Source organism: Onychostoma macrolepis, chromosome 07 (genome assembly GCF_012432095.1).
Source record: "Onychostoma macrolepis isolate SWU-2019 chromosome 07, ASM1243209v1, whole genome shotgun sequence".
NCBI lineage: Eukaryota > Metazoa > Chordata > Actinopteri > Cypriniformes > Cyprinidae > Onychostoma > Onychostoma macrolepis.
In genome coordinates this window covers 23300242-23314006 of record NC_081161.1, presented here as the reverse complement: position 1 = coordinate 23314006, position 13765 = coordinate 23300242, and the positions used below count along the sequence as shown (strand labels likewise).

The 13765-nt window shown below is 37.3% G+C and overlaps 1 protein-coding gene across 2 annotated transcripts in view; it reads right to left on the bottom strand.

The window, feature by feature from the left end:
* The window catches only part of itfg1 (integrin alpha FG-GAP repeat containing 1), a 133439-nt gene that overhangs the window by 15709 nt on the left and 103965 nt on the right, over positions 1-13765 (bottom strand). For both annotated transcript variants that reach the window (XM_058782470.1, XM_058782471.1), the window contains exon 14: positions 11119-11197. In XM_058782470.1, coding sequence (XP_058638453.1) covers positions 11119-11197 — 79 coding nt within the window. The remainder of the gene's footprint in view (positions 1-11118; positions 11198-13765) is intronic.

Genomic DNA, 13765 nt, shown 5'->3' with positions numbered 1-13765 from the left:
AGCCGCTCGCCGAGCTGCAGAGCCAAAATGGCGGCTTGATCCAGACACTGATTTGTGTGTAGCGACACGTGTCTGCTCTGAGGGAGATAAGTGGAGTCTTCCAGAGGCCCCCAGCAGCATTTCCCATCTTATCATGCTACCGTCACAGAAAACAGCAGAGCGAAAATATGGCCACTCAAAGCCAGAATGACATCAAGTGCGGAGAGAGGGGAAGAGAAAGATCCTGGAATGACTGAATGACTCAAAAAGATGAAATGTTCGCAAACAGTTTTTTTTGTAACCAGACCTCATAGAGAGCCCAGTGTCAAATTGTAGTCAATCACGCCACAAGTATGAATACATGAATGATTTTCTGAAAAGAAAGAACAGATCGATATTTTAGCACAATCACAGCACAATATTTTTGACTTGGCAGGCAGGAATTCAAAAAGATGTAAAAAGAGAGTTGTCATGCAGACTGCATGAGGGGAAGAAAAAGACGGTGTGAGTAGGCCTTACTACATTTTGAGATCAAATGTATTCTGTGTGCACATTATATGTAAATATTGTTCCCCAGCAATGACCCTATAGCGCCAAAAATAATTACAAAAAATAAAAAAATTACAAAGACAAATCAACCATATTCCAAAAAGAGCAAACGGATGACAAATCAATATCATTGTGTCTAAAAAACCCCCCCAAAAAACCCCCACTACAATTAATCACATTCATATTTATTTGAATTTAGGCATCACAACATTATAATGACACCTGTTATGAAAAAGGGGTGGCAAAATAAGCTGGATTTACCCTATACCTTTTTTGGTTAATGGGTAAATTGTGTTTAATTATTACATTTTATGTAAAAAAACAATTATTATTATTATTATTTTTTGATTATTATTATGATGATGATGTATAGTATGGAAATGGATATCTAACTTGCTAAAGATCACATTTAACACTTATTAAAATATAAGTGTTTTTTAACATGTTATAACACTAATCAATTTATTGTTACACTATGCATTTAAATTCAGTTATAATTATTTACGACAAGATATAATGTATTACAATGCTATTAAATCCCAAACCCACCTAAACCAAAGTGACAAACAGACACTTCGTGAAGACCTAGAGAGCAGCACTTATAATCCAAAATCTGTTTTGCAAAGCTGAATGATAGTCCAAATATATTAAAACACATTATATGTAACCAGTATAAACAGAGAAGGTAGAAAATGGGAAACCAACACAAATAATTTGCAGTCCAAGTAAATCATATTTGCAGCGTGAAACCTCAGAAAGTTGGGAGGTGTGCAACATCTTGCCATTCGAAAAATGGCAACCACTGAAACAAGACACCATACATGTAAACTACTCCTCCTTGTGATCCTTGTTGACTTATGTTGATATGCAAAATTTATTTTATATTCAAAGTTATGTTGTAATTTATTTCTCTATTGTGTGTGTGTATATGCAATGATTACTAATGCATGACCAACATATAGTTCTGTTTATCGCACCAATAGAGTGGCTTTGAATTTTCAATCTTGTAAGAGCAAGACAGAGAGAGAGTCAGCAATAGTGGTAATTATAGAAGAAAGAACTGCATTAGGTCAGATGTCTCTCTCTCTCTCTATATGTGCACTGAACATAATGAAAGGACTTCAAGCTGTCCTAGCGGAAAAAAGAAGGCGTTCAGATCAATTACTGAGAAAAGAGGCTCCAACAAAGGTCATTATCACAGTCATTCTCTCTATCGCTCTTCATGGGGAGGAAGAAGATGATACAGTATATTTGATGAGTGTGAATGTGCTCTCTTTGTGATTTTGATAGACTGGAGTGAATAACCAGAGACAGAGAGGTGCTAACACCAGCAGAGATCCTCTCTTTTGATGATCCAGATCACGATCATAAAGATATATGTACTTGTGGTCGTCACGAGTATACCTACTTATATTTTAAGGCTGCGTGATTTAAAACAGAGTGTTTTCGGATCACTGGAGACATTGGAAAAAGACTGCAGGAAAGAGGGGATAATCCTGTTGGCTTGTGAATGGGTGGGGGTCTATATTTGCTCTGGGAGATTCAGAAAGGGACAAAAGCTGTGATCAATACTAACTGTACCTCTCACTCCAGCTGCAGGCTAAACTACACTTCACGGCACATATATGAGGAAGATGGTGAATGGGCTCGAGAGACATTAGACTTCACCTAAATGTGTGAGAGACAGGGACAATAAGATTCTTGTCATTTTGGAAATAAGCAAGCCCACACAGAATCTGTACCTGCAGAATAATTCAAATAATTCATTCACCAAATTCTAGAAATCTTCTCTTATTAAACTGAACGGGGACCAAAACTGTTTATATTTTACTTTTTTTCTTTCTTTCCTTTTTTCTTTTTCTCTTTTTTGTTTAATTTAAGATTTATCAAAGAGTATTAGGTGACTCCTCAATTAAAAATATATATCCTAGTCATTTTATTATTTCTTCAGCATGAAAATGAATTAAACAAAACTATAAGTGAAAAAAGAAAAATACAGTTATTTCACACTAAACAAAGGCACAGCTAAATGTATCATTCATTATAACGGGTTTGTGAGGCAATTGTTATTTAAATTTCAACTAAAAGCTGCTATAAAACAATTGTTTTTTTTTTTGAAAAAAACAAGCAATTAAAGTTTTAATGCTAACACTTTAGATTAGGGAACACATTCACTATTAACTAAGAGTCTTCCTCAATTAACTTCTGATTTGCTGATAATTGATAAGAAGTAAGGTAAGTTGCTGTAGTAGTCATGTTTATAGAATAAGGCAATGCTATGTGCTTTATAAGTACTGATACACAACCAATAAGTAATATGCATGGTAATAAGCAACTAGTTAGTAGAGAATAGTGTTCCTTAATCTACGGTATTACCATTTTAATTGGGTCACAATGCAAATTATAACAAACATATTAAATTAGACTGATTTAAATGTCAACGACAGCTACCAAAAACAGAGTCGGAATCTCAGCTCTGTTTAACATATCTGATCTAGTTTAAAATCAGTCTGCAGAACTCTGCAGATATTCCTCCCTAAAATCAATGAAGAGAATGCTAAAAAGTGAACAGATTCCATCTGTGCCTGAATATGAGTGTGCAGGGCATGTAAGAGTGTATCTGTGTGTGTCCCTCACTGTGATGATTCAGAGGGGCTGTTCATTATACAGCACATTCATTTGGCTAATTAATGAGAACAGTCTCAAGGCCCATATTGATCTGCATCTTCTTCTCCTCGTTCTGCGTCAGCCTCCCCTCTCCCTCCTCATGTCTGCCTCCATACTTCACCTTTTTCTGCTCACATTCTCTCTGTTTACTTACAACTCTTATTCATTAGCTTAGTACCGCAAGGGTCAGTCCAATTACACAGGCATGAAAACAAAACCCTCTGAAGTACCTTATCATTCCTGATATGATTTGAGAGGATGCCCCTCATCCCACCCTCCACAAATGCACATTTTCCTACAGGCTATACAAATATTCACACATACAAATTCCCACTCACACATTACAAATGGATTAAAAAGAAGAAAACAAATGCAGTTGATGCTAAATTTAATACACATACAATATATTTTGTGTTATATAGTTTTTGTATTAAAATATTTTAATTTGTGATGATACACAACACATTTTTAATTGGTAGACTAATGAATTTGTCACAGGTTGTTTGAGGCACAGTCCTAATTAACTTGTAATTGGTCTAAAGAATATTTCTTGCTGGAAGAGATGTTAGCTTAGAAACTGTAGGTTGCTCCTCAATTAAGTCAATTGAGAAAACTGTGTAATTTGTTTGGTTTAGTCGACTCGGTTCAGTTCAGATAATTTAATAGCAAGATAGCTCTTGTGAGTTATTTTCAATGATCTAGTTAAAGTAGGTATTTTTCTAGTTATTTTAAACTGTTATCAGGACAGCACATGAACTTCATGAGATCTGAGGTTACTTACTTTGTCCTCAGTTACTTTGTCCTCAAATAGAGAGAGGGAGAGCGAGTGCAGACAGCAGCAGAAATACCGCCGTCCCCATGTCCTGAGCTCCAGTCTAAATGTGCAATAAGTCTTGCTGTGCTGTGTTTCATTACTGGCCAATGAGAGCCTGAGGGAATAAGGGCCCTAATACAACCTGGCCTGTTCTCCACTCCGCGTACAACATATACCCCATTACTGTCCTTCAGCTGACCCCAGAAACCCTGCCACAATCTCTCCAATTACAGCAGGACATTGATCACAGAACCGTAGTTAGACGTTCAGCATCAGAGCACCGAGGGACGATGGGCCACAGTGTCACTAAGCTCTACTTACAGTTTCTGTGCTGAAATGGTGATTGCTTTTATTTATCTATCTATCTGTGTTTTCTGTGGGAGTGCCATCAGCTCCCTGTCACTCCTCAACTCTTCACATGGCAAACTGTGTGGGGGATAGACGGATAGAACGATAGATAAATAGAACCATAAAGAGATAGAACCACAAATGTATAGAATGATAGATAGAACACCAGACAGAAAGATACAATGATAGAACAACAGAATGATAGAACAATAGATGCATGGAATGAAAGTTACACAGAATGATGAATAGAACAATAGAAAGACAGAACAGACAGAATGACAGACAAGACAGACAGAATTAAAGATGGACATATAACAACAGTAGGACATAAAACGATACATGGACATAAAACAACAGACATAAACTGTTGAAGTATAAATGATAGATAGATAGACAGAATGATGGACAGACAGAACGAAAGATAGACATTAGAGCTGCACGATATTGGAAAAAACTCACATTGCGATATTTTGTATTTCTGTGATATATACTGCGATATGAAAAAAACAAAAAAAACAAAGAAAAAAACCAGGGCCCGTATTCATGAAAAATCTTAGCGCTAAGAGTTGCTCCTAGTAACAAAATTCTAAGAATATTCTTGGAAATGTGGGTGTTTCCCCTTAAAATTAAAGAAGAAAAAAGTAATTCAGAAAGCATCTTAACCCTTAAAAGAGGTCTTAAGGTCCAAAATTGTTAGGAGTACGGATGAGGACTTTTAAGAGGCTTAAGAGTTTCTTTAGCAGCGAAGAAAATGGACGAAACATGAAGAGTGAGAAGAAATGAGTTGCACACAATGCATGACAGTGAGTTAATAAGATGCTACACAATAGATCGTGCAGGGATCATGTTTGTGACCGATCTTATTAGAGACACGCTAACATCTCAGACACCGCGCAGAAATGCCATAGCGCCAGAAATGGATGTAATCACTACATTAACTGCATTAACATATTTTGGCAACTGGAAAAATGCAACTCTGCAGCAGCGATGATTTGGGTCTGCATCTGACAGCACTTTCAGAACCTTATTGTGTCGCTGTTCATTTCCTATAAAATACGTTAAGTATGACAGCATGGTAAATAAAAGATAAAGAATATATATACATATATAATGTGTGTGTGTGTGTGTGAGTGTGAGAGAGAGTGTGTGTGTGTGTGTGTGTGTGTGTGTGAGTGAGTGTGTGAGTGAGTGAGTGAGAGAGAGAGAGAGAGAGAGAGAGAGAGTACAGTAAAACAGGAAAAATTACGCCTGTAATTTCAAAGTGAAGGCTTAAAATAAACCCTACTCTTAAAAGCGCTCTTTTATTTCCTTCTTGGACAACCAATCAATCACAGTCTTCGGTTTCATTTTATTTTGATGGTCCCTTTAACACATTCTATTGACTATAAGTAATGTTGCACCTACATTTCTACTGACTCTCATTAGAGTGTTAGTAGTGTATTAGTTGACTGGTAGGGTTAGGGTTAGATTAAGTTGACACGTTCTTGCAAAGTTACTTATAGTCAGTAGAATATCTGTTGGGAGACCAACACAATAAGGAGTTAGTAGATATGAAGCAGACAGTCTACTAATACTCTTATGAGAGTTTGTTGACATGTAGTTGCAACATTACTTAGTGTCAACAGAATGTTCAAAAGGAACCATAAAAATAAAGTGTTACCCAGTCTTCAAAAGACTGTGTCATCGCTAGCAAGGGGTCAGCCCTGCCTCCTCACTAAGATAAAAGTTTTTGCCTTTTTCTCGCTCAGAGTTGCTCTCAGATTGGTCCTGAATCACTTTTAAGCTAAGACTCCTAGTTAGAAATTTTTAAGCTATATTAGGAGCTCTCTGAGAGGATTCTTAGAATCTTTAAGAATACGGGCCCAGATGACTTGAAAAGCTCTATTTGGAGAAAAAATAAATAAAAATCAATGATTGGGGTGATTTCGTAGGTGAGTAAATCAGCATAGAAAAATAAACAAATTACAAACATAGATAAATATAATAGAACAAAGATATAAATTAAATAAACAGTGCTTTATATTTTTCCGGTAAGTCTAACAGTAGCCTATTCAGGTATACTGGTTAAATGATCAAATGTAAAATAAGACTGCATAGTCTTCACTGTATAAATTAAATCTAATAAAAGCTACAAAAGTAATTTTTCTCTATGTGTTTTGTTGTTTGATTAACATTCATGACACAGAAAGCCATAGGAACATTAAACTGCTGTGAACCAATATACTATCCATTTTTCTTTCTCAATTGTTTAGGCCTACCTTCACCTAAGCCATAAGCAATTGTGCTTACAAGCATACTTGCAGAGACATTGCATTTTGACAGTTTCGCGCTTGTGTCATTTCAGGCACAAATAGACGCAGAAGTGAATGGAATTCAGTGTTCACATGCATCTGCGTGGCTCTCACCGTGTCTACACTGGACGGAGCGGCGCAATGCGACAAAATACAATAGAAGAACCCATTATAATCAGTGATGCGGTCTACAGTGGATGCGGCGCGACACGGCAAATCCCCGAGAGTAAGTCCCGCATTCGTTTTATGACTTACTGACACAAAGTTCAAAGGATTTGCAACGGTTGCTTTGTCGCGTCCAGTGTAGACAGCGCGGGGCGGCGCGACACGACAGCTGCTGCGAAAACGATCAGTATAAATATAACAATCAGTATACTAAAAATCGTACATCCTGCGATATCGATGCTGAAACGATATATCGTGCAGCCCTAATAGACATAAAACGGAATGGCCATCTGCACGGACAATAATGAAATGATTTTAATTACTAAACCATATTGTTGATGAAAATAATAAGAAAAAATAAAAATGGTGGTTATTATTAATAAGGCATCAGTGATTGTGAAAAAGTAACAAATTAATAGGCTACCACTGTTTTAAATAGCAGCATTGCTGTTTGAGCTGCGTGAGCTGTATGTAGCTGAAGAGCTGAATGAACACCGGTAAACTGAATCGCTTGTTATAGTGGGTTAATTAGGCTATATGAGAATCAGATATTTATAGAACAAACATAATATTACAACTTATATATACACAAAAAGATGGAAATGCACAAGTTATCTTGAACTAAATTACACGCTAGTCAGATGTGTTCTGCACATGTTGCACATAAATGTATTGTCCTTTTCAAAGTGATTCCAATCATATTTCAAACATTTCAAAATCATCATGGTGAATAGCGCGCCTCTGAAGTGTCTCTGAAGGAAATAATGTATTATTTATCAGCTTTAAGACATGGGGCAAACTTTCTTATCGGGCCGATACCGATAACAGAAAAAATGAGCATTTATCGGCTGATACCGATATGGTGGCCGATATATCGTGCATCACTAAACGATAGAACGTCAGATAGATAAGACTCAGGCAGATAGGATAAATGACAGACTGGCACAGACAGACAGACTGAACAACAGAATGACAGATTGAACAACAGACAGACAGACAGACCGATAGATAGATATAGATAGATAGAATGACAGAACGATCAACAGATAGACACAGACAGACATAGAATAAACGACAGAGAGACAGACAGAGAGATACATAGATAGACGGACAGGCAGACAGAGCGCAAATTCCTAACAGACAGATAAACAGCTCTGTGAAACACATTAGCCCCTGACCTGAACATCAAAACAAACCTGACACACAGCAGGTGATGCCAGAGATTCATACTGAATTTCATACTCAGACTATTAAGAAGCAAACACAGCCAAACACTTCTGCTCATTTGTATTCTGCTTCAGCAGGTGTACATGATGACAAATCAAGAACATTATTACTGTGACATTTCATTATAGACCACTATGTCAGCATATACCATTTAACTCTGCGACAGTTTTTTTTTAATGCGCAACAATGACAATAAACATTTATAAATGCTCTGTCTGTGTATAGAGGTGTCTTTTATTACTTATGAATCTCTCCTCACATAAGAGAGGAAAGAACAAAGATAAAGAGGACAATGAGAGAGTGGAGATATTTAAGATAACAGAAATTCTTGTGGTTTCCTGGCTAGTGAAAGATTGCTCAATAAAAGTGGAAGGGCTATAATTTTATTGGACAGAACTCAAAGGCAAGTTCAGAAACTCTGGTCCGGCTTTTAAAAGCAGGACGTAATTCCATTTTTTAAAAGAAGATATCAATTTCTTCTACAAGCATGGAGCACATAAGTTCCCTAAAATCCATTATTTCCAGTTATCTGAGGATAATTTTTGTCCTTTTAGCCATTTAGTCATTTATCTTTGAAATGGCTCTGTCACATTCAGCTCTCTGTTCTGCTGAGGATCTTTAGCACAGTCCACACACACACACACACACACACACACACACGCAGACACACAGAACAGGACTGCACAGAAGATGCAGACATGCACGTGGCCCAGTGGAGGCACACACACAGAACCACAACATGAGAGAAACATTCACTCTGTTTGTGTAATGCTTCCACTGAGAGCTCAAGGTCAGTGATGTATTTTAAAAGAGACTTCAGGAAAACAGCCATTTACACCAAAGTGATGGAGTTCTGTCAATTTAATCTTATCTGCTCTTAGAAAGGTGGAACAGGGTCATTCGTCGCTGTGTCTCTGATCTTGAACTTGGTCAATCAGATATCCTTGAGGACCAAACAACACACGAGACACACGTATATACACTAAGCAATCAAGAAATAAGACAATTTTAGCCTCATAACTGATGTGTGCCTAGTCGCAGAATCTCTAGTTTGCTCTAGATAGTCTAGTTTAATTTGAGATTGGTTTGATTTTTTGCATACAATGTAACTCATTACTAAAAAAAAAAGAAAATAATATTTTAGGCATGTTATCTATGGAACATTGAATGCGTGACGTGACAATAGATGAAAACAAACCAAAGGCATACTATACAGTGCTGCTTGAAACTTTGTGAACCCTTTAGAATTTTCTATTTTTCTGCATAAATATGAAAGTCCTGAAAGCAGACAAAGAGAACCCAATCAAACAAATGAGACAAACATATTTTCTTATTTATTTATTTATTCAGGAAAATGATCCAATATTGCATATCTGTGAGTGGCAAAATATGTGAATCTCTTGGATTAGCGGTTAATTTAAAGGTGAAATTAGAGTCCATCTGTGCAAAGGTGTTTTCAGTCAGTGCAATGACTATCAAATGTCAGTACGTGACCTGTTTTATTCAAAGAACAGGGATCTATCAAAGTCTGATCATGTTTGTGGAAGTGAATCATGTCACGAACAAAGGACCTTGGAAAAAGAGTTGAGGTTGCTCATCAGGCTAGAAAAGGTTACAAAACTATTTCTAAAGAGTTTGGACTCCACAAATCCACAGTCAGACAGATTGTGCACAAATGGAGGAAATTCAAGACCACTGTTATCTTCCCAAGATGTGGTGGACCAACAAAGATCACAAAGAAAAAAACTGCAAACAATTGCTTGCTACAGATCATGTGGACAAGCCAGAGAACTATTGGAGAAAGGTTTAATGGATGGATGAAACCAAAATAGAACTAATTGGTTTAAATGAGAAGCTATTTTGTTCGGAGAAAAGAACACACAGCATTCCAGCATAAGAATCGTATCCCATCTGTGAAACATGGTGGTGGTAGTATCATGGCTTGGGCCTGTTTTGCTGCATCTTGGCCAGGACAGCCTGCCATCATTGATGGAACAATGAATTCTGAATTATACCAGCAGATTCTAAAGGAAAACGTCAGGACATCTGTTTAAGAACAGAGTCTCAAGAAAACGTGGGTCATGCAGCAAGACTACAACCCCAAGCACACAAGTCATTCTACCAAAGAATGGTTAAAGAAGAACAAAGTTAATTTTTTGGAATGGCTGAGTCAAAGTCCAGACCTTAATCCAATTAAAATGTTGTGGAAGGACCTAAGCAAGCAGTTCACAGGAGGAAACCCGCCAACATCACAGAGTTGAAGTGGTTCTGCACTATGGAATGGGCTAAAACTCCTACATGTTATTGTGCAGGACTGATCAGCATTTACAAGAAACTTTACCTTCAGTTACTGCATCAAAAGGGGGTCACACCAGATACCGAAAGCAAAGATTCGCACAGATATGTAACACTGGATCATTTTTCTCAATAAATAAATGCCAAAGAAAATATTTTTGATGTTTGATGTTAGTTTTATTTGGTTCTCTTTGTCTACTTTCAGGACTTATATGGAAATTTGATGATGTTTTGGGTCATATTTATGCAGAAATATAGAAAATTCTAAAGGGTTCACAAACTTTCAAGCAGCACTGTATATGATATGCTCTTATGCTCTATATTGGCTGCATTCACAGTTTTCACTGCAATCCAGTTTCACAATGTGGCTCCAGGCAAGAAACACATTTATGCAAATCCTTATTTCAACTCAAACATAACTACGAATTTTTCTTAAAAATAAAGATTTCTCACTAGCAAATGCAATCATCACTAACAAATCAATTTTTTGGAGTGATAAAAGGGCAGTTCTCCAGACTTCACACAATGCACGATGCCAGAACAGATTTTAAAATTAACACCAGAGTAAAGTTTGGCCAAGAAAAAGCTTATGATTGGTTCATTCAAAATCCTCCTAGTCTACTTTAGTCTGATCCCTAAAAAATTGTGAACTAGTCAAGTCAAATGACTGCAGAGTGTTGAGGTTGACTTATCTTACCTCACTGAGACAGGATATGCAAGGCAAAGAGATATGTGTGATGCCTTTCCCATCTAGTGTTAATCTTTTCTGAGCCGTGTACTCACCAGATGCGTTCTTCAGATAACCGTTCGAGTCCACTGACGTGTACATGACATACGGGCCAGGCTGGTTCACACCAAAGGGCTGTAGGATAGATACAAGTGATTAACAATAAATACAATATACATACAAAGAAAAAACAGTTGGCAAATGCCATTAAAATCATAAAATAACTTTTTCTAAATGTGCCGTCAAATTAGAAAAATTTGGTTTTGCAGGCCAAAAAAAAAGAAGTGATGTACGAAGTATGAATCACTCTCAAACCAAGCAGCTTCGTGTAACCAACTTAAACCAGCTGCGAAATCTATGTGAGAAAATCTTTCGCCCTCATATAAAACTCCCAAACACGTCAATTCCTATTCAAATGACTGAATATCGCCCGTGAAAATTCACAGAGCCCTAAAGTGAAGAGATTAAACCACATATCCAATCATATCAATACAATCTTCCTTGGAAAGGCTCATTGCAGTAGCCTGAGAAATTGCAAATATGACTATTTCTTGGCAGACTGCTATAATCCAGTACATCGGAGCTCCTCTGACCTCTGATATTGGCCTGACGGTGATTATGTAGACCCTGACTGCTTGTATGTAAGTGTGTGTGTGTGTTTTTAGTCTCGAGTCCACACAGATCACCACAGGTTACACAGGCCCAGCTCCAGCCTCCTACAAATACTGAGACACATGAGAGATGTCTATCAGCATCCAGAAGTAGTGCGGGGCCAGCACTGGCTCAGCGCCGGGGAGATGGGGCAGACCTGCTACATGCCAGCTTCTCAATTATGGATACTTTTCTCTGTGCAGACAATAACCCTGGGAACTGCAAATGAACAGCATGCCAGGAACAAGTGGGCATAAATTTTTAAACGGATGTATTTGTGGGGCATGATTATGGGTGGGGAGGGGTGAAATGATTCCCTAGTTGTAAATTATGTTCCACTGTTGCTGATGAATCCAGCCAATAGACAATGTTGACAGGAAGTGAGACAATCCTGGAGCTGAAGCTCTCAGTCATCCAGTGCCAGACTGACATAAATGAGGGAAAGGATGGCCTGGCAGAGTCAGATACAGATGAAAAACGTTAAGACAAACACAACAATGAGGGCAAACTACACGGCCAGAAAATCTGACGTCAGTGAGACCTGAAGCCCCACATGCTTCTTTGGACCTGACAACCTACCCCATCGCCAACATCCATCATGGAGTTTATTATCCCACAAGGAAACCAGTTTGCAAACTATGGAAGCCTGTTTATTCTGACTAAATACACTATTCTTCAAAAAATATTTTTTGTCTTCAAGGCTTTGTTTTACTTAAAACAGTAATATAGTTAAATGTTATTACGTTTTAAAATAACTATTTTCTATTTGAATGTATTTGAAATATAATTTATTCCTGTGATGGCAAAATCTTTTTCCAGCAGTCATTTCTCCAGTCTTCAGTATCACACGATCCTTCAGAAATCATTCTAATATGCTGATTTGCTGCTCAAGAAAAATTTCTTATTACCAATGTTTAAAACAATTGTGCTGCTGAATATTTTTTTGTAGAATAAAAAGTTCAAAAGAACAGCATTTATTAGAATTAATACATAAACATCTTTACTGTCACGTTATGAATTTAATGCATCCTTCATGAATGCCGAAAACTAACTTGTTTACTTAAAAACCTATTGATCCCAAACTCTTAAATGGTAATATGACTACATATCTTGCAACTGGAATTTTGTTTTCTCGTAATTATGAAATTTAAACCTAAAAAAATTCCAGCTCACCTAATCTGCCCCTTAAAGAAATGGAGGTTACTTGTGGCTCAGCATGAAAAGCACCTACTTACTATTATCAAGAGCTGGAGAACTGAAAAAGTGAAGCTTAAATCGCACATGAAGACAAAATCTGACCCAGACATGACTGCCAAACAATGTCGACAACTTCAGAAGCCAGTTACAAAGGAAAAAATAACCTCCATTAAACTCTTCAGATTGGCTGAAGCATAATAAACAGCTAGAGGGCCTTGGGCTATATCAACCATACAAGGACAGGTGGATAACCCATGATCTCCCTGATGAAAAGACCAGACAGCAAGAGGCAAAAATTGAGACTGAGCAAGCCAGAGAACACAGAGAAACAATGTAAACGTGGGAAGATAGAGCATCAGAGGAAACAAAGTGATGTCTAAGACAGCAGAGAGACGAGAAGCAGCTAAAAGGAGATAAACGGATACGTCACAAGAGCTGGATTGGGAATAACAAACACCTCCGTGAGTGACTGCAATAGTGGGCCAAATATTTGAACAAAGAACCCCTAAGGAACTAACTTAGACTTTCTCCAAACTAAAACAAAAACTAAAATGCTCCAAGAGTTCCAGTGGGTCATTTTTTGCAAGCAAAATATACAAAAGGCAAATATTTCATTGTATTTTTTCATGAATCAATTTTATTTTTTCAAGTAAATAGTTCATTATAACCTGACAGCAAACTTCAAATTTCCTATTTCCCATTACTCCCACATTGCAAATTTAAAGTTGCGAAAAAACAGAAATAGCAACAGATCTTTTCTTCCATATTGTGACATGGTTCTCTTCACTCAAACGTGGAGGCAGATGAACACGAGCTCACAGGGGCCGGGTTTAAGCAGACTAAATGATTGGAGAA